Below are 25748 nucleotides of genomic sequence, written 5' to 3'. Positions count from 1 at the left end.
TTTCTGCCTGGCCAGTGGAGGAGGGATGCTGTGAAGGTTTCCATCCTTTGGGAATAGTTTCAGCTCTTGTTGTCTTTTGGGGGGCTTAATCTCATTTGTAGATGTGTAATGATCAACCTTCTGAGAGAATAACAAATTTTTGCAGCTGATGCAGCCTTAAGTTTCCCCAGATGGGGGTGGGAGAACTGGAGTAGGAGTGGGAGTGTGTGAAGTGTCAGAGCTGAGGGACAGCCTTGCTATGTATTGGGGCACAACGGGGTCCCTGTGAAACATGCTGAGCTATAGGTTGCCAGGGTAATGAGGCTTTGCAGTGCCAATAAAGATTTGCATTTGTGCTGTGTTTGGTCCCACTTGCCTCTACGTTGTCCTTGCAGAGGCATGCAGTCTCCACTGTTGCATCCATGCCCCAGATACTACATTTCCCCCTCTTTGTGCAGGTGAACTTGTGATGAGATGGAGCCAGGCTCAGCCTTGGTATATGAAGTTTAGTCATACTCACAGAGGCAGTAAGAAAGACTGCAAGATGCTATCCAGACATTGAGCCTGAGCTTGCATCACCTGAGCTAGGTGTAATCATTTACACCCAATCAGTGTGAGAGGAAGGGGATATATTTGCAAAGCAGTAAGATATACCCAGGGGAAAAATAAGTTAACTTTCATGTGTATACAGTGAGCAATGGAGCATGAATGTGTCTAAAGTGAAGTATGAAGTTCTCTCGGTGATGTTCTCTTCCTTTCTTTTCTAGTTTCAGACTTTAAAGACAGAAAGAAGTTCTTCTAATCTTTCTTTTTTTCTGTGTTCTTTATGACAGACTTCCCATTCCGATTTCCTTTGTATGCTGCAGCAAGAAAAAAAATTAAAACAAAACAAATGAAAAAACTTCTGGCATTTCTTTCCATTAGTTGTCTTGTCATATGCAGTCTCTATTGGTAGGACATTGCCCAATATTTTTCTAAATCTGCAGAGAAAAGAAAAAAATCTATATTGCTGCTCCTAATCCTCAAAAATGCTAAGTATTTGCCACCTGCCATCATCTTCGAAGAACTGTTGGTGCTCAGACAATTTGCAAGCCTTGTTATTTTATTTTTTTCCTAGAGATGCAAACACAAATTAAGTCACATATATGTTCTTTTCTAATTAAAGATGTGGGGGCAAGAAGGCAAACTCCCTAAAGCAATCTGATTGTTTTCAGAGTAAATGCCAAGGAACGAGACTGCAGTTCCCAGTGGCTGCCATGTTACTCTTAATGGATTCTGCCTCTCATAGTAGTTTCCCTGGCTGCTTTCTTTCATCTGCCTATGGGCCGTTTCCATCAGCTTCTTAATTGGCACTCTTCTTACTTTGAGGCAATAAATTTTATTCACACATAAATCCAGTTTTGATCCCAATCTCCAGGTTGATTCCCTAAGTCTCCTCTAGTTTATCAGCATCCTATGTGCCAATTATACTTCTAGTTTTTAGTTTACGCATTCTGGTATTTTTGTCCAATGCAGCTGGTATTTGATTTTCAATGCAGATATGAGACTAAGTATTTACATATCTAACACATAACCTTTATTGATTCATTCTGTTAGTCTGTCCAAGGGCAGTTCAGTAGAACTTTTTTTCCCCTTTGAGATTCACTTTGCAAACTGGTTGAATTTTTTTATTGGGTATGAAATCTGACGAAACTGTGTTCCAAAGTGAGCAACTTTTGGCCTCAGCTCACAACAGATTCTGGGACCTAGGAGAGCTAGGACTGTCATAAGGTGATACTTCATATTTGCTGCCATCCATATGTCTGGATGAAGCAGATTATTCAGAGAGATACCACTGGTTGTTGTTCTAGAAGAGCAAATGTGTCAAATGCATCTGCAGGTTGTGAACAAGAGGTGTCCGGTGCCCATTTTTGTTTGCACATGGGCTACAGCATGACAGTTATTGAGCGACTTGTAAGCGCAATATGCTGGCATGGATATGCTAAATCCAGGTAAAGGCAGTGTCACAATCTGCAGGAGTAAATCTCTATGTGGGTGGCATTTTGGCAGCTGAGAAATTGCCTCCTTATTGCATAGTTTACTAGCTTCAAAAATGTTAAGCCACACTGATCACCTTGGTATTCCCTGCAGGAAGGTGGTGTCACTTTATCAAAGGTCTGGAAATAACAATGTGTGAGTTTGGCTTTGCTCTGGCTAATGAGGTACTTGCAACACCTTTTTAGTGAGAGTTTGTGAAACTGCTTCTAGTTGCTAAATAAACTGTTGTTTTAAACTGTTTTGCCTCTTCAGTTCCCATACTCTTCTGAAAATTAAATAAACAAAACTAAGATCCAGAAAGGAAAATCAAAACAGGAAAAAAAAAAAAGGTGGAGCAGCTGCTCAGTTCAGTGCACAAAGTGCCTCAGTAAAGCTGTCAGCAGCTCAGTTTCTAGGCTGGCATCTCTTGGCATATCTCCATTAAAGTCAAAGCCATTTAGGTCAGGAAGACTTCATTCACTGAAACGGAGGTGTCTGCCAGCTTCACATAGGTCCAAGTAGGCCTGATATCTAATCCACTAGCCAATAATGGCTGGCAGTAAAGTCCCTCTCCAAGGTATTGCTAGTTAATTGTCCTGGTCTTCTGTCTCTTGGGGTAGAAAGAGGCAGAGCCTGGCAGCTAGCAGGGCAGTGTAGCGACAGGTATAGCTTTGAATATGATGCAGGAGCACCAGGTGGAAAAGAGCAGCGCATGTAGTATGCAGAATCCTTGCAAGTACAGCTGGGTGAGCCATGGGTTGGTTAGTGGTTGTTTTTCCTTCATTGTAGAATTCTGTCTTTTATTATTATTAACTGTGCTTTCTGAGGACAGCCAGTTCATTTTGCTGCATGGTTGCAATGTGTAGCTCCTGTGTGATACTACTGCCAGTGCTGAAATGCTGTATCTGCACATCTGTAGGGAAGCCTTAACCGAAAGACATAAACACACATATTTTTATGCATCTGTTTTGCTCCCTGTCAGGAAGGACCTGCTGGACTAGATGCCCTGTTAGTATGCACCTCCAGTCTTCAAACAGTTAAAGTGAGCACAGCTGAGGGGAAAAGTACTCCACTAGCTTCCTAATTTTGCATCTGTCTCAGAAGACCTAGCAGAAGCCTCGTTGAGAGGATGGCACTGAGTGAGGGGATGGGCTTTTGGCACCCACAGTATTGAGGGTGTGCATAGGCTCAGGGGAGAGAGCCTGAGGGCTCCTGCAACACTCAGGATCTGAGTGTTTTCTGAGCAGGGTCACAGGTGTGCAGTGCATTCTGTCAGTCTAGTTTTTCCTCATGTCCGGGGGCAGGTGGGCCAGATCCTGAGTGTGGGACTATCCTGGTGTATCCAAGAGACTGGTGGACATGTCATTGCATCTGTCAGAAATATCCATTGTAAGGGGAGCCCTTGGACACTCCCTGTCTCAAGGGCCAGGTTTTCACTTTCTAGACATAAAATCATAGAATCATAGAATCATAGAATCATAGAATCAAGAAGGCTGGAAGAGACCTCAAAGATCATCGAGTCCAACCTGTCACCCTACACCTCATGACTATCTAAACCATGGCACCAACTGCCACATCCAATCCCCTCTTGAACACCTCCAGGGATGGTGACTCCACCACCTCCCTAGGCAGCCCATTCCAATGGCCAACCACTCTCTCTGTGAAGAACTTTCTCCTCACCTCCAGCCTAAACCTCCCCTGGCGCAGCTTGAGACTGTGTCCTCTTGTTTTGGTGCTGGTTGCCTGGGAGAAGAGACCAACCCCCTCCTGGCTACAACCTCCCTTCAGGTAGTTGTAGACAGCAATGAGGTCACCCCTGAGCCTCCTCTTCTCCAGGCTAAACAGTCCCAGCTCCCTCAGCCTCTCCTCATAGGGTTTGTGCTCAAGGGCTCTCACCAGCCTCATTGCCCTTCTCTGGACATGCTCCAGCAATTCAACATCTTTCCTAAACTGAGGGGACCAGAACTGGACATGGAGGTATTAATGTGGTGCGATCGCTCACCCTCGTCACAGTGATGTAAGGAGGTTGAAATGGAATCAAACCTGAATTAGTTTTAGCAAAATGTTTGTACTTCAGGTGGCAACAAGCCAGTGTGTCTGTGTTACAAAGAACATGTTGCCTCTAGAAAGAGCTGGATTCTTGTCCCTGTGTGTGGCAGGTCATTTGGTCCTAATGCTGTGATCCCATAATGGTAGTGTTTGCATTTGCTGCAATGCAAGCCTACCAGAAATGGCATTTTTCTGAACACTTTAGCTCTTAGGTCCCTGCTTACAATTGTCAGGCATTCTTCTAATCAAAGAAAAAGGCAGATGATTACCGGAAGCAAAAGGTTATTTTCAAGCAGCAGCTTGCGTTTCAGCCTTGGAAACTGACTGTGTGTGCATTTTATTGATAACCAATAGGAGATTGCAGGGTGTAGTTGTGTATTTTTCACCTTGCTCCTCTCTGTGTGACATGACTAGGGTTGAGTTAGATTTTAATGGATCCTTGGTGAGTACTCAGGGTTGTAGAAACCATCCTCCTCCCTTTGTGTGTCCTGGCTGATGCTGTGCTCATAAGACACCTACTGAATTGAGTTGCAGCGAAGCACAGCTGTGTCAGTCCTCAAAGAGGGACCCACTTCAAAGCGTGTCTTTGAAGAGAATCCATACGTAGGACTTCAAAGCTGAGGAAACCATTCAGAGTAAAATAGCACAGTGAGTCAACTGCTAAGAAAGGGCATTATTTTTAATACTTTTCTCCCCTTTCTACAGTTTTATTTTGGAAGAGCCTTGGAGGTGGAAGTAACTGTAAAGGTAAATCACTTCTCGATGTTGATTTTGTGCTTGCTCTTTCCTGGCTCCCAAAGAAGCCAGTTCAGAGCTGTTCCCAGCCCTTCTGTGTGGTCAGTCATTTGTAACAGGAACTGACTCATGATGTCCCTCTGCTGCTGGTATTTCTTCACTTTCTCTGGTGGGGCTTCTCCCTTTCAGAGCCATGCTGTTCAAGCATGGCTTTTCAACTCCCTTAAAACAAAATTCAACCTGTGCCTCAGATCATTTTTGTGAGCTCTGAAAATGTGGAAGGGTTTCAGTGGCTAAGCATACATGTCTCTGAAGGGTTGTAGGACAGGGATTCATTCCCTCAGGGCAGGACTTTCTGCAGAGGGAAGTTTTCCTCCCTCTGCACCTAGGCTTGGCATCAGGGGCATTCAAGTGCATCTGTCTTTCTGTGACGTCCCTGCCGTGCTGTGAGGTGAGAGCTGCTGCTGAGGGGCTGTTGAATTAGAAATAGAGAGTGTTTTTCACAGCCAGAGTTGATGGATATGGTTGAGGGGAAGGTCTTCTTTCTTTTGGAACTTGAAAAAGGCTCAGAGTAAGGTCATTAAAAACAACAGGGCTAGTATGGTGCTTCAGGAGGTGATTATCAGTCACAGCGTGGCTCCCCGGCAGATACTGTACTCCTGCTGAAAACAACATTTGTTCTGGCCTGAGTTTCTGTGTGCCAGAATGCCTCTCCACCCTTCCTTATTTTTAACCATTGCTTCATTTTGCTCTGATGAACTTTGCTGGCAAATGCCTGACTTAACCCGCCTTAAAGTAAAGCTTTCGAGAAATGTGCAGGTTTATTTGAGAGAAAAATTGTGTTTCTTTCTGTTTCTTCATTCTCTCTTTACAAAAAGACCTGTAAAGGTCCTAGACTTATGTCATCCAAGCTCCTCTTGAAATCAGTGCATCCAGTGTGTACCAGATGGATCAGTTTTCCTCATGGAAGTGCCCCATGTGCATCTGAGGGAGAGAGTGTGCCACAGAAGCATATGCTACCCATGCAGCAAGAATTGCAGGTGGTGGGTTCACTGATGTGGCTGTGCTGAGGACAGCACATAGACTGAGTTGTCACACTGTGCCACTCAGTGTCAACTGCAAACATCTCTTTGTAAGTGGCTGGGGCAGTTACTCTGTGCTGGATCTGAGCTCTTCACCCATAAAGCAAAACACTAACGCACTTTTCTTCCTTGGGACAAAAGAGAGAAGGTTTTCCCCATGGGTTTGCTAAAAGATGAAGAGCATCAAAGGTGTAGGCACAGGAAACTGCAGGTACTCATGCCAAGGTTTCCAGAAGCAGCCTAGCAGACTGAGAGGGGGGGAATCATTGAGATGTGAGGTGCCTGTATCCTTGCCATTATATTACTGGCCTTGCTCTGTTTTTGTCTGGAAATTGCAGCTGTTCCCCAAACAGCTGTAGATGGTTTTGGTTTTGGTGAAATCCAGGATATGGGGCAAGGGGAACAAGTGAATTTAGAATATTCTTAAACAGATCAAGTGTGCTAAAGTGCTAGGCATGGCAAGATTGAGATACCTTGCCACTGGGACCTAAATCACTGTAGATCTGGTCAGTAATGGAATAAGTGAAGAAAACAGCTTAAAATGTTTCAGACTCTGCCTAGCTGTTTCAGTGTGTTGTGGGAAACCAGCTCTCATCTGTGAGCATGGAGAGGTAGCTGCCGTTGCTAGAAGGTATTACATTTACCATAGCAGCTGTTTATCGAATTGCTGTAATTTCTGCTGGATAGATATGGTGGTCACAGCTTCTGTGCATTGACTGTGAACCTAGGGATGCTTTGGTAGATGGAGGGAGTATGTGTCAAGAGTGCATTGCTGGTGACAGAAATAAGAAGGTTGAAAGGCCTGGATTCTCACGACAGCTTTGTGAGACCAACAGGTCTGGTGTTTTTGCAGCTTCCGTTTTCTGTGGTTTCTGATAGCAAAGATTAATATAAGAGTTTCTGGATGAACACCATCAACTGTTGCTGTACAGGCTGCTACCAGTAGTATTGTTAGGGTTCCATTTGACGTTGAATCCAGGATTGGGGAGAATGTAATCTATTACATTTTCAGCCTACTTTCTTTCGGTGAAAGTTTCTCATTTTTGTGTGATATGTATAGCTTTGTGAGAAATCTTTGTCTAGTCTTGTTCTGCATCAGAGAGTCCTTTCTTGGCTCTATTTTGCTGGTAATGCTGTGGTGGACTCTGTGTAGAAAATGTAGACTGTAGAAGACAAACCTATTTATAGTCTTGGTCACTCATAGACCTTAATTAGGGTCCATTATAAGCAGTTTACAGAGGGAGGCAAGTCTTTTAAATGTGTTCAGCAGCAGCAGAAACTGAGGCATGGAAGGGAAAGAGAGACTAGAGGTGAGAAGAGGTGTCAGTCTTTTCCCTGAATAACACTCACCAGACCCTTGTAAAATGACCTGTCTAGAGGGCAGCTTCCAGTAGTTATACATAGGGCAACTGCATTTCCTAAGCCTTCAGCGATGTGGGCACAGAGCCTTCTCACTATCTAAGAAACTTGAGAACTGAACTCTCACTTTGATGTTAACAACCTGACATTTTCCCTGAACAAGAGACCTATGTTATAGACAACCTATATTATTGATTTGATTGGCACCCTGAGCTTATTAATAAGCTAATTAACTGTCAGAATAACTGAGGGAAGCATTTCTTATTCTTTGACCTGATATGTGTACAGGGACCCCCATCAGGATGAAGTTTTAAATCAGGCAGGTTGAAATTTAAGGTTTCTTATACAGCTCTGTTGGCTTTTTTAGCAAGCAAGGGAAAGAGCACAGTCTCCTCCTTGCTGGGTATTCCTCCTTCACATCCCAGCCACTCTTCCGAAGAGGCAAAATAGAAGCTAGGAGCTACCATAATGTTTTATTTCTTTAAGTGGCAGATTCTGGCACTTCCCTTCTTTCTGAACTTATGGTGGTTTATATTAACATTGACTTTTGTCGTGCCCTGGTTTCTAGCAGGTTGCAGATGTTTCTTGTCAGCTTTGGCCATCTTTCAGGGCTACAAATACTGCCTTTAATAAAGAGCAATGGCGAAACAACACTGAGATTTATGAGTGAAGCTCTGCAAGTTGGCATGGCTTTTGAAGCATCATTTGTAAGTGAAGGGCTCTGTAAAGAGGTGTTAGCTCACCTGGTTATACTTTGCTCTTGTTGGTTGTTTGAGAGTTGGAAGTTTGAAAGCAGTTGCACCTGCTTTGAATGGACAAGGCATTGTCAGAGAACAATAGGTCATAGGCATATGCCAGAGGACCTGGGAGTTTGCTTTCTTCACAAGTTTGGAGCAGATTGAATTTAGAGAATTGCAGACATTGGCTAGTGTTTTCAGAAAGGGCTGAGTAGGCCTCTCCCATAATATCAGTATCAGGAGGGGCTTTTTTTGTTTTCTAGGGTAGCTGGTGGTCAGCGATGCTAACGATGTTGAAATTGTATTTACGATGTTAACTCCCTACTAGAGCAGAGGCTAAAGTCCCTTTTGCTATAGCGTCTTATTGTTGACACTGAAATCAATGCAAAATCAAATTCCCTAGTTAGATTTCAGTTTTCTGCTAATACTTTTATAAAAAAAGTTGTACCCACAGTGTGGATGTGTGATACATTTGATGCTGTAGCAGCATTAGGAGGATGGAAACAGAGATGAAATGGACAAGTCTCCTTCCTGGAGGAATAGCACTTATGTCCTTCTCTTCAACCAGGCATAGAAAGAGAGGTAGGACATAGGTGATGATTTGCGTGCAAGGAGGCATGCAGAATAGTAAATATTTTTGTTTTAAGGTCATGTTATATGAAAATCTCATCTTTGAAGGGTTAATAAGTGGCTAGCAGACATTTCAGTAGATAATTATAACAAGAATGGAGTGATGGGTTGTCTAACTGTGGCTTGCCAAGCCCAAAGATTACAGTGGTGTGTGAAACCGTGGCATGTGAAGAGTCGTGTTTAAAATCATCTTTAACTCATTCCACTGATGTCTACCCTGTGCATGACCCCTGCCGATTGTTCATTTTGTTCATTAGATCTGTGTAAATGAGGATTTAGTGGAAAGAATTTCTATATTGTATTTCTTAAAAACAGAAATGCTGCCATACACACACACACACAGATAAGAATTTGCAAGAATTTTCATGGCAGTGTCAGAGAAAAGCTTTTCCGAAGTTAAAAGTTTGCCTCTGTGCAGGGGTGTGTGTGTGGGGGTGTGCTTTCTGGTATGGAGAGCTCTTACCTCTTTGATGGGAGAAGCAAAGCAGGCACACAGCTCAACCAGAGCTTTCCGGCTGTAGTTAAGTGGGAGGAATCTATAAATGCATGATTTATATCAAGTGCCCTGGGATTGCCATGCTGAACATCCTGACTTTGAGCAGCTGGTGAAGGAAGTTATTCTCAACATGAGGGAGCAGGAGGAAAGCAAGCAGTTCTCCAGGCTGGCCTCGGTGGCTTGCGTCTTCATCCCATTCTCCAGACTGGATTCCTTGCTTTGAGCCCTGCTTTTTCTAATGGTGCCTACCCATGGGATACCCATGGCTCACGGTGGCATGGAAACCACAGAGACTATGGATGTTGTTTAAATTTAGGGATTTGTATTGTTTCCTAGAGAACTGGGGAAGAATGAGGAAGGGGGCTTGTGCTGTGTCAGCTCAGGGCTACTGAACACCCTTGCTTGCTGCGTTTTCCCCAGAAAAATTGCTAACAGCCTACTTTTACAGGGACCCTTTCAAACCAAGCAAGTCATTAGGTTAAAAAATACTAGTGTAAGAAGCAAAACAGGAGCCAGTGTTGTCAGGTGCAGGTTGATAATACCAAACAGCTATCTGTGAAGTAAGCACAAGTTATAGACACTCAGCACACTCAGAAAGTATTTCTGGGCTGGAAAGCCTGTATGTGGGTCTCTGTGTTTGACTTTTTTAACTTCTGGTGACTGCTAAATAAATGTCCCTGTTCTACGCAGCTCCTTCAACTAAGTGGAATTTGCTGCACTGTGTAATCTTGCCTCTGCGCCATTAGTTGCCTTCAAAGAGGAATTAAGTCCTTCTTGAAACTGTAATGTCATCTCATTTTTCTTCTTTTTATGTTACTTCCATCTCACAGCGATGCTGAACTGCAGAATACGTTGTTAGACTCCAGTGCTGCCATGGGGAGCAATGAACTTCAGGAGAAAGATGTCACGGGAGTCCTTAGCCATGATCTCAGCAACGGCAGCAGTAGCAATGTGGAAGCAGCCAGGCGCCTGGCTAAGCGCCTCTACCATCTGGACAGATTCAAACGCTCTGATGTGGCAAAGCATTTGGGTAAAAAGTATGTGCTGATATGAGGCCTTTGGCCACCTTGCTCTTCATGCTGGTTCTGGAACAATTCACTCTTGAATGATAACCTTTGCTTATTTGTTTGTTTAAAGCAATGACTTCAGCAAGCTTGTAGCTGAAGAATACCTGAAGTTTTTTGACTTCACAGGCATGACGCTGGACTGCTCACTCAGGTATGTGGCTGCTGGCAGACCTTATGTTCTTGTTTTAGTAACCGTGCTCTTTGCTGTGTTGTCCTAATTGAAGTGGTTGCCCTGTGGGGGCAGGGAAGAAGAAGAAGAGAGGGATGTGATACATTTTTTGGGATGGAGCTTTTCTTTTCTGTTTGGCTTGGCATGTCGAGTGCTCTTGGAGCAGTGGCATTTCCTGGAGAGGGAAACCTCTGGGTGGACCTGCTTAGGGATGGTCCTTAATGCAGAAGAGATGGAGAAAAATGATCAGTCACGCAGTAAACCGGGGGCTTGTGGTCTGCCAGGTGCTGCTGAGGAATGAAGGTGTTGCTCACAGATGAGCTGCACACAGATGAACCGCACAGAAATTCTGGCTGCTGCCTCTTGGAGCTTGCTCTGCCCAGCTCCAGTGCACAAATCCAGGGCCAGAGTTTGATGTGGCTCTACATCTCCCCTTACCACATCCCGCTGAGGCATCCAAAAATGTGCAGAACAGCAAAAGTTTCCACATGGAAAATGCTATTGAGAGTTTGGTAGCTGCCAGTGTGGGCGTTTGGAAGCCCAGCCCTTCAATTTTCCTTCATTTTTACACTGGGATTAGGCCTCAATGCTGTTTGTTTTCAGTATTTCTTTTCTTAGGAGGCAAAACACTATTTGTGTGGTGTTCTGGTATTTAAAGTGAGTATCTGGGATTTAAAGTGAGTTTAAAATCTGAAATTACTCAAGTGGCTTATTTTTTTTTTTTCAAATGATACAAAACCAGCAGGTCCACAAGCACTTGCCAATCCCAGTGCAAATGCATTTCCAGGGACTGGTCTCTGGGAGACTTTGGCAGACCCCAAAGCAGAAGTCCTGCATGCCCAAGGAGACAGAAAGTGTAGAAGGGGGAACCACCTGCTCCTGCGGCAGGATAACAGATCTGGGACAGAGCACCCTCCAAGCACAGGGTGGGAGCAGCTGGGGCAGTAAGAAGTGTGCTGTTCATTCTGGACAGCTCTGAAGCATGATGCTAAATGTATCCATCTTTTAAATTGTGAAATCCAACACCTAATTGCTTTGAGGCACATACTTACAAGGTCTCTGCTCCAAGTAGACCTCCTGTTAATATTAATAGTCATGACCTTCTCTAAATTATGACCTGGCTCTTTTGGGACTTAGGTGAGACTTAGGGTTTGCTGAGATTTCAGGAGTAGCCACAGCTACTGCTGGCTACACAGGGCAGACAGGAAAGGCTGGGAGCACAACATCGTCCCGAAGGCTGGGGTAGCTGAGGTGTGTTGCCTCATGCTTGCAAAGAGTGAGAAGTAACTGCTTTATTGCTGTGTGGCTCCCTGGCAAGCTGTGGTTTGTTAAGCATTTTGGAGCCCATTGCAGCAGCCAAGGACCACACTGCTCCCAGGATGTGGGATGTTGTTGTGCTGTGTGTATCACCGTCAATGGCAAGTCTGCAACATGGGTGGGTTGTTCCTTCATCATCCTGCTCTGCTTCCACACCCTGGACCCTCATTGCCCATACATCTCCTGAATGCATCTCTCGCATGCTCCACAGGACCACAGGAGGGAAGGAGGTGGAACCCCTGCTCCAGTCCCTCTCAGAGTCCATCTTTGTCTTCCCAGTGGTCCTCAGCCACAGCATCATGCTCAGAGAGTGAGGAATCTACCTTGTTTGTTTACCAAATGCTGTTTCATTGCTTGCCTCTCCGAGGCAGCTTTCAAGAGGGTCTAAAGGTGCTGAAGGGGAGAAGAGGGTGTAGGTTTGTAGTGCCTGGTATGGGCAGGGCAATGTCAGGCAAAGAGCCTGAACTGGAGGAGAAAGAAATACGGCTAGTTGTCAAAATGTCCCAAGAGGGCATGAGGTAGGAAGGGAATGGAAACCCTGCAAGTATTCAGTTTCATCTGCTTGTGAATTGAGTTATTTGCAATACATTATATGTGAAATTAAGTTATTACCAGGCAGATCACACTGTGAGTGTGAGATTGTTACAAGTACAGCCTGTCTCTGACCTTACAGCAAGGAGAAGTCAATGTTTATTTGTCCAGACTAGATAGACTCGAATGTTCCAGCAGTAAAGTTCATGTCCTTCATATCTGGTGTTAGTTTCAGTCTCGTGGGGTATTTAAAATTTGTGTGTTAGGCATTTGTTTTGTATGGCATCTTGCATCTGACCCAAAAGGTCTGTTCTTCAGGCTTTTCTCAGCAGCATCCTGACGTTAAGCATAGGCTAGATAATTGCGGAGGTCATCTCTTGGCTTCAGCATGTAGGGATATTGGGAGGTACAGGGGTTCTTTGGCTGTGAGGTGAGCTTATCTAGGAGGAAGATCAGTGCTGTGGTTAAGAGGTGGGGTGGTTGAGTGTTGAATGAAGAGTGGAAGGTGTTTGTGTGTCCCACCTCTTTGCACAGGCTTGCTTGCTCTGTCTAACCAATGTGCCCAGATATGCACCAGCCCTGTACTCTTATGAGCAGGAACCTAGGTGGGCCAGTGTGTCGGTGTGAGCTGAAATTCCCCCCCACCGACAATAACCAGGCTAGCCCAGTCTGGAAGCAAATGAAAGCTGTATTTACAAAGCAGAATCTACAATCTATGATGAAATGCAATGAATATGTACAAATATATAAAATTCACAACATTCACAAATATATACAATCAACAGAAAAGCACAACCAATCTCCCTTTGCTTCCCCCCAAAGGGGACCCTTCCCAAAGGGGCCTCCCTCTCCCAGGAGCTTCCCCCCCAGACCCTTCTTGGACAGAAAGCAGAGTTAGTTAGAGCAGAAAGTTGTTAACTTAGCTGCCAAAGTCAGTGTGTTATCTTCAGCCAGAAGAGAAGAAGAAGAAAACAGCAGCCAGACAGCCCAGCAACTGCCCCCACTGCAGAATGCAGAATGTGCAGAGTGCCTACTTTGTTTTGGGTAATAGTTCTTAAACATTTCTATCAATCCAATTGAAGTGTTTAGAACAATCATTATTTTGCTTTCTTACACCAAATAGTGACTTATTTGCACTCTTTCACCTTCTCTGTTTTGAACTTTGCAAGGTAAAAAATTAAAAAGACAGTTTCAAACCATCACAACCAGGTTGCTCCTTGTGCTATTGAAGCTCACTAAGAGATGTTGTGATTCTTCTGCCCTCTTCTCCAGATGTTTTCTACAGGATATGTAGTCAGACTTCCCTCTGCAAGGTGACTGCTTTCATAGGTGACCCTCCAGAAGGGGAACTGCATTGAGTATACACTGCATAAGCTTGACTTCACTGCCTGGACTAGGTCCTCTGATTTGAGTGGGAATACTATGAGTGTAAAGTTAAAAAGTGAAGGAATAACAGCAATTGGAAAGGGACAGAGAACACCCTGGATGTCTGTCAAGCATAAACAAACCTGTTCCACTCCATTCCCAAAGAAGAGAAAAATCTTAAAAATAAGAACAGGTTTTTCAAATGTTTTAGTTGCTTATTGTTTGTGTTTCTGTGGCTGAAACTAGTGGTAATTTAACTCCTCTTTCCTTTGCTACAATGTTGGGATTAACTGCACATGGTATAATAGCCTGTTTTCCTACGAAGGTTTCTTGGAACCAAGTATTTGGTGTGCTGTTATGTACTTCTTCCTACAAAGTATGCTTTGCTCTGTGTGCTGTGTGAGGCAAAAAGGGATTTGTGGCTTTAATTTCACCTTTTTCCACTTTTCTTTTAGGAGTTTCTTTAAAGCCTTTTCACTTATTGGAGAAACTCAGGAAAGAGAGAGAGTTTTAATCCACTTCTCCAGCAGATACTACCAGTGCAACCCAAACAGCATTTCTTCTCAAGGTAACTTTATTTCTGTTGTAAGGCCTTTGATTATCTTCCTCTTCCTTCATTCTGCTTTCACTATCATCTGTGGGGCATGCCTGGGAACTGAAGGTGTTTAATTGCCCTGCCTGTGGTGAGCACTGAAAACCTCCACATTCTTCACACATCATCATGGTAAGACAGTTAAAAATATGTATTTATCCATAATGAGGAAAGATGTTTAAGCCTCCTCAGTTGTAGCATCTCCAGATTCGAATGTCTTCATCTCTGGTTTCTGATCTCTCTGACCTCCAGTGTTTGTGGCTACCTCTACCCTAGGATGAGAATAGATCCCATCTCAGGTGGAAGAGAAGCTGTTTGCTTTCAGTGCTCCATTCAGTGCCTAGGTCTCTGCATGAACTGACAGCAGGAATGCCAGTTCTTGCCAGTTGTGGGGTTGAATTTTGGGTGCTGTATTCAGACCCTGGCTAGCTAACATCGGTCATACTGCTGCCTTCTTGCCAGTGTTTTCAGTCATTTTGACAATGGATGGGGGAAACAAGGAAACACACAGATCAAACCTGAGGAAGTTGGAATTGGGGAAGAAAATAAACTGTACACTGGCATAGCTGCTGCATTAAGCTAGAAGCATCAGGAGAAGTATGCAGCCCTGTCATTGCAGCATGGGCTGATCATACACTGAGAAGGGGAGGAGGGCGGGAAAGAAAATAAGAACAGGCTAAGCTGTGCCTTTAGTCTCACGAGTGAGAAGGAGCTGCTGTACTTGGAGGTACTTCCACACCTCCTTACCCCTTGCTTTTTGACCTGCTCTCATAGCACTAAGGTCATGTTTGTCCACTTTGTGCTAGTTCAGCTTTACTGGCTGGCATGCTGGGGAGGGTAAGAGGTGGCAGTAAGACAGAATCTGCTCCCATTGTCCTCTTCCTAATGTCTTTCTCATTTCAAGACACACCATAGGTAGTCAAGCAGGTGTGTCATGTCCAGACTGAAATAATGTCCTGTATGTTGATGTATCAGCCTTACTCCAGTCCAGGGTGCAAAAGGAACATTATCACTTCTGAGCCTAAGTAAGCATTTAGGTTGTACTGAGTTCTGCAAACTTCTCCCAGAGTTCAGCATCATCTGCTGTCAGTGGTGGAGTGCTACGCTGCAGAAATATGATGGTTGTTCCTTTCAATGGAAATCCAGAACTGCATTTGCCTTTCTTTTCCCCTTTCCCTTTTCCATCCTCTGGATGCATTTGTGGTTTGGAAGTGAGAGTACTAGCTACTCGAGAGAAATGCATAGACCTAAACTGAAGTACTACAGCCCCAGATTCAAGCTGCTTCAGAGTTACTGCTGCTAGTGGTAGTAATTCTCTCATTTCATGCTCTGTTATAGTTCAGCCACATTTCTTGGGTGCCAGAGCCTGTACAAATATTGTAAGAACACACGGTCCTTACCTTGGGGAACATATTTTTGTAACAGCTTCATTGCACAGAGTTGAGCCAGTGATAGTCAAACCAAGTGTGACTTCACAGCACAGAGAGATCTGTGCATAGCCATTACCTGGACTTGGCTACAAAGGTTTTTATATACAGCTCCCTGTAGTGTGTATGTGTCATAAATGGCTGTGAGAGAAGGAAAGTTAGCACAATGTGTTAATGAGCAAGAGACTAGAGAAAATATTTTTCCTAGTGTGTCCCTAACATTTGGAAATTGGCTAGAGGCATTTGGATTCTCAGAGGTACTGTCATCTTCATTTGGATTTATGCACAGCTGATATACTTTGGGTTTTAAAAGTATACAAAGCTGGTATACTTCAGGTTTTAAAAGAGGAGGAGCCTGGAAAAGGAGGACTATGAAATTGGTGTCCACTGTTGCAAATGATGATGCATACTAACTTTCTTAAGTCTGCCACAGTGACTCCAGGACTGGAGCTAGGGCTACAGTCTGTCTCTTCTTGCTCCTTGTAAAAAGCCTTTGCTACAGGACCAACACTCCCTAACTAATATGGAACCAATGCAGCTTAAATAGCTGACTGAATTCTTCAAAATTCTCAGTCTAATTGAGCCCTGAATGAGGGGGGCACCAAAGGAGGAGGAAAATGAGACAGCATGTTGTATCCACTCTGTGCACAAGAATGGATGTATTTTACTCTTCCCTTTCTGTCCTGAAATAAATGAAGAAGAGGGGGCTGATCCAGGCTGTGGTATTGATGTTAGCGATGAAAGGGTGACAGCATGGTTTCCTGTCTAGTATACTTCATCCATGAGTGCTGCAAGATAGTTTTGACAGTCATTAAAAGATGAAACAAAGGCTGTTCTGGCTTGGGAGCTGTGGGATGACCTCACTGTTCATTTATTTAATTATGTGTATTTGTTGATAAAACAGATTCTCATTTAGGGAACAGACTCAATTAGACTATGAGGCACAGTTTCAGATGTTTTTAAAGGCCCATGTTGTGGGGTTATGTATAACTCTGGTTATGTCTCTTTCTGCAGATGGAGTTCACTGTCTCACGTGTGCCATGATGCTGCTGAACACAGACCTGCATGGCCATGTAAGTATGCACAGCTTTGTGTATGTTACTCCCATTAACACTGTGCTTGGACAGGGTGGTCTTCTGGCAGAAGAGTCCCTTTGCTAGTGGCCTGTTCCTAAAACACTGCTGCAGACAGCAAGCAGCAAGATGGCTGTGTTCCCAGTCTATTGTCCTGAGCAGAGCTTTCCAGCATCTTGAATCAGTCTTGTGTAAGCTGGCATTGTACTTGGCTTTGCCATAATGTGTGAGGATTCTCCTTGTCCTCAGGTGCCTGTCTTTCTGGTATGCTTCTTATCTTTCCCCAGTTACAGCAGCTGTCTCTGGCCAGGAAGCTGTGGTTGAAACTGGATTCCCGTCTCCAGTGTGTGAAAACATTTGGGAAGGCAAAAGGGAAGTAAAGAGGTGGATGGAAAGTCACAAGGGGAAGGTGATATTTGCAGGCATCCAGTTGCAGGGAGGGAGATCTGGTGGAACCAGAGTTTCAGAGTTCTGCCCGATCAGGGTGATGACAGGTGTCCCCAAAACTGAGAGAGAGGAGAAAAGGGCATCCTGAGTGGGAGCCCTGTGTTTCCCAGCTGCACACCTCTTCCCACTGCCTCTTCCATAGGAATAGCATTCCAGTTTCAGTCCTCTTAATCATACTGGTAGCAGGTGCCAGCAGGCTCAGGATATGTATTTAGGCACCCGTGGTGTAATACGCCTGCTATGCATGGTATTCCCGTGTTGACAGGAGGCTTCCTCTGTCCTGGAGTCAAGAGGGAAAGTGGAAAGCAGAGGAAGACTGGCATGATAGCATGCAGAAGCAGTGGCTTCAAACAGGTGTCTTGGGGCATTCCTCTGTCTGAGACCTTCCTCCACTGTACCACCAAGCGCTCTTTCAGGATGGCCCCTGTTGGGAGCTCTTGCACAGTAAGGGTGGTAGATTGGGCAGCTGGAGATGAAGGCACCCTGGATTTGTCTCCAAGGGTTCCTTGGTCCCTGTGGGCACAGCTCTACAATGGATGTCTGCTGTGCTTCTCCAGAGATTTCAGTGTCCACCTCCTATTAATTGAATGCTTTTGTCTGAGAGTTGTAGGAGTGGGAGGGGGGAGTTGCAAGGAATTTTCTTCTCTGAAGGCTGAGACTTTCCTGACTGAGGAGCATGTCAGTTGCCTGAGAGGGTGAGTAGAGGTACAAGAATGTGCCCTGGTGTGCCTTTTACCGTACATTGATTTTCTTGAGCACACCTGAGACTGCTTGCACAAGTATCCTGATCTCCAGAGTGATGAGCAGCCTGGGCACCTGCTCTCCATCCTGCCTGGCCTTGCAGACCAGGGATAGACACCAAACGGTTGTGCATTTGGCTGACAGCATTTCCTGTCGCTTCCTGCCGTGCCTTAGTGGGCTCTACTGTCTTCATTAGGTACTAGAATAAATGATCTGGCTCTGACCCATCATTGCTGGTGATGATTTGCAGCTGAAGCTGACTGGCTGCAACACTGTGTAACTTTGGAGGTTTATCGTAGCAGTTGTGAGTGTGTTACATGTGTGCAGCTGTGACATTTGCCAGACTTCTGCATCTGTCTCCTTTCCCTCTCTCTCCTTCTCTCACTCTCTCTCTCTGTCTTCCTTACTGCTTTCCATTTTTCCACACAGGTGGTAAGTTGGGCATTTTTGACTTGAAATGCAGCCCCCTGCAGATATACACTAATTGCCTGTTTCCTAACAAAGATAATGCTCTGAGCCATCCTATCCATGATTCTGCTAGAGACAGGAAGAAGATGAGTCACAGGACTTGTCTACAGTGAGCTTCATTTGCTGCTGACATACCGCTCATAAATGCGGACACTTTATTTCACAATAAGCTCAGCTGCTTGTAGGGCTGCAGTGCAGCTGCTCTGCCTTCAGTTCACACTTCCCCTTAACCCTCTTGTAGACTTAGCTCTTGATTTATCTCTGTCTTGCCACATTTCATTCTTTTCGTAACAAAATAATTTTTGCTAGCTATGTCTTGAAGATGCTTGCTCGCTTCTGTGTAGGGAGGTCAGCACCCAGACTGTGATGCTAGAGACTTTTAAGGTATCTCTAGACTGCCAGGCACATCTTCTGGAACTTTTGTGACATTGTGTGGAGATGTTAGCTTCTAGTCCTGGAGCAAAACAGCCATTCCTCTGCAACGCCAGTTACCTCAGTGGGTGAAATGGGCCACACCGCTGTTGCTTTTGGTCAGCATGGAGAAGTTGCAAACTGCAGGAAGGAAAACATTTACAAGTCATGGAGTCACAGAATCATAGAATGGTTTGGGTTGGAAGGAATCTTAAAGATCATATCTAGTTCCAATCTCCCTGCCATTGGCAGGGACGCCTCCTACTAGACCAGTTTGCTCAAGGCTCCATCCAGCCTGGCTTTGAGAACTTCCAGTGCTGGATCCTCCACAACTTATCTGGGTAACCTATTTCAGTGCCTCACCACCCACATGGTGAAGAAGAAGCCTACTGGAACATCTCCAGCCTGCATCCAAAGACTGCAATTAAGAGCTATGTTCCTTAAGCTTAGCACCCAGAGAGCCAGAGTTACAGCCAGACTCTGTTGTCAGGAGCCTTCCTGATGCAGGAAGCAGTGCATGGTTCCAGTGTTCCTGCCTGTCTTCTTTCAGCTGGTCTATGCTGTCCATAGGTGGTGGGATCTTCCATTGTGGCTGGATGAGGCTCACAGGCAGCATTTGCTGGTTTTCCATGTCTCCCTGGTCCTGCATTATGGGAGGGAATTACGGATGTGCAGTTCAAGCTGTCCTATAACTGTAATGTTGAATGGCTTGTATTGCTGATTGGTGTCCTTTGGGCTCCACTTCTGTGTTAAACTGATTCTAACCCAAGTCACTGCAGTGCCCCAAACTCTTCCACTGTATTTCTCCAGCCACGGCATACCCTAATCATGGAGAAGTCATCCTCACCCATTTCTCCTGACTGGCAGCAGTGGTATCCCCAGAGGTCTGTGGGGTCCTCGCAAGGCCCCATTTCCCCCCCTGCCTTTACCCATGTTTCATGGCTTGTCCCACGCTGCCTCACTTTCATTAGACCTCTCTTTCACCAGCTCAGTGCTCTTGTTGCTGCCTGCTTACAAGTTGCTGCCCACATGTGTGTCTCAGTTGGGCAACTTTCAGTCTGAGAATTAGCCAGGCAGAGAGAAAAGAGAGAAGCCCTGTGGAAATGTCAAGGCAACCTCAGTGTGTGAAGAGAAAAGTCAGTGGCTGCTCCTGAACATCTTATTGCAGCTCAGGCCAGTTGGTATTGGAAGGGAGCCCTGGGAGTTGTAAAGGAAGGGTGTGGAAGTTGGCTGTTTCCTTATGCACCACAGCAGCATCAAGTTAGAGCTGTTCCATAGAGGCTGGTGAAGCCTCTAGAGACATGAGGGTGTAAGGCACCATGCAGATACCAGGGAGCTTCATTATCACCATTTCATTACCCTCCAATATGTAGCTGGTTTTAGGTGGATTTGGGGGGACTTGGGGTCCAAATGTACCTTCCTTTTCCTAACTATTTTTACACAAGGATGTTTGTCTCTGAATAATCTTGGGAATGCCTTCTTAGTGCTGCCTGCCTTGGGCTTAAGTGAGAGCAGGGAGATGCAATTCATCTGATGTTGTTTTTTTACATCGTTTTGGAAAGCAGCATGAATATGATGCTGTGTTTCTTTACCATCCCTTCCAGAACATTGGGAAAAAGATGACCTGCCAGGAGTTCATTGCTAACCTCCAGGGGATGAATGATGGCAAAGACTTCCCAAAGGGGTTGTTGAAGGTAAGGAATGAACTCAGAACATGGTTTTCATTTTCAGTTGAGAGATGGCTCAAAACAGGACACCTTACTTGCAATTTCTGAATTTTAATTGTTAGACATGACAAGTGATGGGCATGTTTCTCCTCCCATAACACGTGTAATATGTGCAGTGTTCATTTGGCTGTTTTCCGTCTTGCCTTCACTTGGCTGTGATCAAGAGTCTCTGCAGCATGGAGAGGTGAGGCTGAACTCCAGTAGGGCCAGCTCCAGAGTTGTGTCTTGTAAGCTCATGCCCTCCCAAAGTTCTTTCTCCTTATTAAACCAAACAGAAGCAGACAGTTGACATTACTGAATACATAAGGGCTAGTCCTGAGCTCTGTGTATCTGGAAGGCGTGTATGTTTTTTCATCAAAGGAACTTTATGGTTTTCACATTGGAGCATGAGATGTAATTTCAGATTAGAATGTGTTGTCTGGCACAGGCTGCTTTGCTTCAGTTTTTGTTCATTAAGTTTGTGCCAGGAGTTAAATCTGGAAAGCAGCTAAAGAGGCTGAGCAGGACAAATCTTGTTTCATTGTCAGTAATAATGAGAATGTTTCATTTCTCTTTTGTCCGATTGCTGACAAGAAACAGCAATCAGTTTGAAGGAAGAGAGGAGCACATATAATACAGCTCATAATTATTATTTTTTTGGTAATGGAAATAAAAATGAGTTGCTGCATCTGAGAGCTGACCCAAGGCCTACCAAAGTAAATTAGAACTGCTGTCTCTTCCATGGGTTTTATGTCAGGCCCATTCCGAGATGCAGCTGTACCCACATAGTTGCAAGGGGCAGATTTGTTTCCTAGCATTGATAGTGTCTTCATTTTCTCCAGCCTCTTCAGGAAGGTTTTTGTTTGGCCCTCAGTTCTTACTAAGGAGTTAGGAATGTAAACTCAACCCCCTTGCTTTTAGATTTAACGTCTTTATTTTTTAACTCTGGGTATAGAGTATTCATCTGTCAGCACCAATGCTTAAGTTTGTTTTTTGTTTTTTTTTTTCCCCCCAAGGAATCTCATTTCTCAGTCTGCCATGGAGACATGTGTTGAGATTAATTTGCAGGCTAATTACAGTCCTTACTGAATAAATAGGTCTCCAGACTGTGTTTAAATAACCTTCTGAGTGTACTGATGAGAGACTTCACCTGGTGGTCACCTGCTGTTTATTTTCCTGCTGGCAGAATTACCCAGTGGGGGCTGCATCTGGGTGTTTATTGCTGACCTGCTTCTGCTAAAGGCTGCCAGGCTTCTTGCTGGCCCACCAAAGCAAGGGCCTGTGCTCGGATTATTTTGGGTGTAGCAGAATGGAAGAAACCCAGAGACAGTGTCCCACCTTGTTTGACACTTTCTGCTGTTTTCTGCATGCTGCCCTGATGTCTTGGGGATAGAAGGGTGACCCAGCCTTGGTCTCTCATGTAGCGTGTCTGAAGATTTGCTGATGATCTTCCCCTTATTTTAATTTATCAAGTAGAGTGAGTGGCAGTAATTGTGCATTTCAGTAGCTACATCACTGTGTCTGCAGCAGCCACCCTGCCACTAGACACATGATTACAAAGACTTAGCAGAAATTAAATTTGCGTTAGTCTCAATAAATTAAATTAACAGAGCCCTGCTTCAGCACAGTGCCAAAGTGCATGTGGCTTGCTGGTACATTAGCAGTGTAGCCAATGAGCATTAGTGAGGCTTGCAAGCCATTGCTCCGCATCCTTTCCCAGCCGCCTGGGAGAGGAAGGACCATTTCCACAGGGTGGCAGTGTGCCCCTGTGGGAGTGAGTGCCTGAGCACCCACTGGCTGAGTAGTGCTGGTGAGGGACACAAGTGGGCTTTGAGAACAGAGATATTTTTTTTTTTTTTATTCTGGCTAGAGATGGAAATGAAAAATGCTAATATCATCTTGCCCACCTTGTGTCTTTCTGTCAGTTCATTAACATGGGAAAGAATTTTGCTTTTGTGTATACATCTGCACAAAGATTCACTGCTTTTTCCCCCTCTATCCTTTTGTCACATCTGAGATTGCTTTTAAAGTCAGGACCCATAAAGACAGATACGCCAAAGTGTGATTAAAAGTGTGGTTCTCTCCATGGGATCTGTTTGCAGTGTTCATATATTCAGTACTTTGCCAGACAGGCAGATATGTGTACCTTCCCTTTCGTTCTGTCCTGGTTCCATTTCGGCTGTCTTGTCACACATCCTGTTAATCTGCCTGCCATCAGCTGCTAGTGAAGAGTAGACATGAAGACAGTAGCATGATTTCTGGTTATGTACTGTAACTGCATGCTGACCATGGAGTGGTAGTTTATACTTGCTGTAGGGCTCCTACATGCCTTCAAACTGGGGCATATTTCTTCAGAATGAGAACCAGCATCTCAAGCTGTTGTTGTATTTGATGATCCTAGAGGTCTCTTCCAGCTGAAACAGTTCTATGAGTCTATGATTCTCTGGTGTACATCAGGAGTATCTATCTCCATGGGTCTGACTGATGTAGAAAGTGAAGTCAGGTCTGTTAAAGGCAGATTGAGGTTATTGAAAGGGAAATTTTTCAAAAGCAGGAAAACTTTTTGAAACTCCTGTCCTTTGACTCTGAGCTTTCACATTCCAAGCAGACAAATAATTTTATATTGTATCAAGCTGTGATCAGGCAAGGTGATCCTGAATTGCAGCCTTGATTTTACACTTTCCTGTAACAAGGGTCCCTTTGTTCTGGAGAGATGAAGGCCTGGAAGGAGTGCCAAAGACCAAGTCTTGTGACTGCCCCTGTTCAAATTAGTGCAGTGGTACCCTGCTATGAATGGGCTCAGTGCTCGCTCCTAAGACTGATGTTGAATCACACAGTCGAGAGCATTTACAGGTGGGGATGAGTGACTGATTTACCAAGACTGAGAGAAAAAGGGACCCATCTTCTTCACTCATCTCCTCACAGCACATGTCCCAGATTAGCTGCCACAGATGCTGCTGTGGATGGTGAGGAAAGGGGTGGAGAGATGAAGCATTGCCATAAGCAAGAGAACACATCAGCATTGAAACAACTTGGTCCCACCTGTGGGTTGCTAGCCTAAGAGAATCACAGCCAGACTGCTGGTAGTTTATTTCTGTAGGAAGGGAGGCCCTGGCTAGGTCTCTGTACTTGGAAGAGAAATTAAATCACTCTGGGGCAGTGTAAGGAACCTCGCGAGTACTGCATAGGAGCAGTTTATCTGCAGGCTGGTTCCTTCCTTCCTCCAGTGTTCACACTAGTTTTAATCTGGTGCAGTGATACCATCTTTACTGATGATGCTCTGGGTTTGCATTATGTGATCATAGCCTTCTTCAAAGCTGGTCTCCTGAGATTGTCTGGAATGAGAAGGGGAGATTGGCTTGGAAAGAGCCTAATTTTGGCTATGCAAACTTACCTCCTTATTTCTCCCCCAAAATGAAGTTTTTCCTGTTAAAAATGTTTCTGGGGCAGCTGTTTCTTATCTGTTTGAAATTAAAGATTCATTCAGCTGCTAGGAGAGAGCAGTGTCTAATCTGGCAGTATAAAAGTCAGGGAATGCAGGATAAAATCATTAATCCTTGTTTTAAGCAGTTGTTTGCAGAAGCTCACTTTCACTCTCTGAAAAGCCACAAAGCCACAGTGACTGAAGAGAACACCCACATTATCTTTGCCCCCCGCCATCCTTGTTCAGGACCTTCCTGCTCCAATAACCTTTATTTGTTTTGACTTGAGATTTTCTGGGGGGTGGTGCTTGTCCTGTCTAGTTAAAGCAGACCTGTGCAGAACTGTGAATTGGACCAGATTATGAGGGTGCATGCCCTGCACTGAGTCCCATGAATAATGAACATCCTAACATTCCCCTGCCCCATTGAAATGTAAATGTATTTTCTGTTTTGCATTCTAGGGACTTGCTTTAATGCATGTAATGAGAAAAACCTTAAATCTATGCACTTTTCTCAAGTCAAATAAGCCTAGGTATTGAGTTGAGGAAAGCAACACAAGCAATAGCAAAAGCCTAAGGCTCTCTACCAGCTCTCCCTGAGCAGGAAAGGCAGAACTTTAGGACTTAAAATCTGAAATTTTGTAATGGTGATCCAGGAGTAAGAATTCCTCTGTGGTCTAGATGTGGTACTAGGGATTATTTATCTCCCTAGAAAGCAACTGTTTCACAGGGTGGGCCTGTTTCTGCTTGCATGATCTGCATTTCTCTGAATTAGTTTTTGCTCCTCCAACCTTTCATCCCTTTGCTTTCCAAGTGTCATTCAAAAGATACCAGCCCACCTGACTTTTGTGTCAGCAAGGCATGAAACCCAAGCAGAATCAGCTAGGAGTTTCCATTACTATTAGGAGCAGTTTTGTGGCTCAGTACTAGGCTCCTATTGAATGTTTTGGGGAGTCTCTGCAGTGTCTTGTCCAGGTTGATTAGACAAGTGAATCTTTTGGTGTGTAGCTTCTCCAGCCTGTCAGATAGCCAAAGATGTCAGTTGTGCTCTGGTTTAAATGAAATGCTTAGAAGCTCCTGAGGATGAATGTCACGGTTCAGAGCTTCCCATTACTTGTGCTGTCAGTGTGGAGGATACAGACTGGTAGTCTTTGGGACTGAAGTGCTCAGCCACTTTAAGGAGCAATTTTGGGCTCTTTTTGAGCTGGGAAATCTCTAATACAATGTCACACATACATTTTGGTCCCTATGACATATTACTCCCACCTCCATGTAGGTAGAAAACAAATTCTGAAAAACATTCTTTGATCTTCCACCCACTGATCTGCTTGAAATTTAAGTTCTTTGCTGCAATTCGAGGGAAGGAGGAGTAGGAATATAATTTATACCATATTAAAAAAAAAAAAAAAGAGAGAGGACAAAACATCACTTCCACCAATTTTAGAATTATTGCTGTATAAATCTTTGGTATTCCTTGCTCCTGTTTATCACCACACTTCTCAAATGACTTTGAATGTTTCTCTCTCTGATTCAGTTACACTGTTTTCTTTCAAGCAAGAGCACTGGATTACTCCTTAAATTCTGTTTTTATTTCTTTTCCTCCATTCCTGTGATGTTAAATGGAACATTTAGTTTCCTTCCAAGGCCATGCATCCCTTGGTAACAAAATATGCAGGAGTTGTGAGGATTAGGAAGGACTTCTCCTGCTTTTAGAGCAAGACTGCTGGACATCAACTTAATAGGTACATGCATTTGTGGAGGAAAGGGATGTCAAAAGCTAGGCCCATTTTACCCCCTAGAGCTGCTCCTTCCATGCTTCTAAGCACAGGCACCACCCACCTGAAACCTGTGTAGTTCTCAAAGTGGCTTCAATTCCTTCCCGACACTTCTCCCCCTCCCTTCTCTATCCTTTCCCTCCGTTCCCCCCTTC

The 25748-nt window shown here is 44.5% G+C and overlaps 1 protein-coding gene across 1 annotated transcript in view; it reads left to right on the top strand.

Moving 5' to 3' along the window:
* PSD3 (pleckstrin and Sec7 domain containing 3) overlaps positions 1 to 25748 on the top strand; it is an 84100-nt gene that overhangs the window by 10083 nt on the left and 48269 nt on the right. The window contains exons 4-8 of the mRNA XM_054398283.1: positions 9914 to 10120; positions 10221 to 10301; positions 13988 to 14100; positions 16566 to 16624; positions 20296 to 20385. Coding sequence (XP_054254258.1) covers positions 9914 to 10120; positions 10221 to 10301; positions 13988 to 14100; positions 16566 to 16624; positions 20296 to 20385 — 550 coding nt within the window. The remainder of the gene's footprint in view (positions 1 to 9913; positions 10121 to 10220; positions 10302 to 13987; positions 14101 to 16565; positions 16625 to 20295; positions 20386 to 25748) is intronic.

Source organism: Indicator indicator, chromosome Z (assembly GCF_027791375.1).
Source record: "Indicator indicator isolate 239-I01 chromosome Z, UM_Iind_1.1, whole genome shotgun sequence".
Classification (NCBI taxonomy): domain Eukaryota; kingdom Metazoa; phylum Chordata; class Aves; order Piciformes; family Indicatoridae; genus Indicator; species Indicator indicator.
Note: the sequence above shows the minus strand (reverse complement) of the source record. Positions and strands in the feature narration are given on the sequence as shown.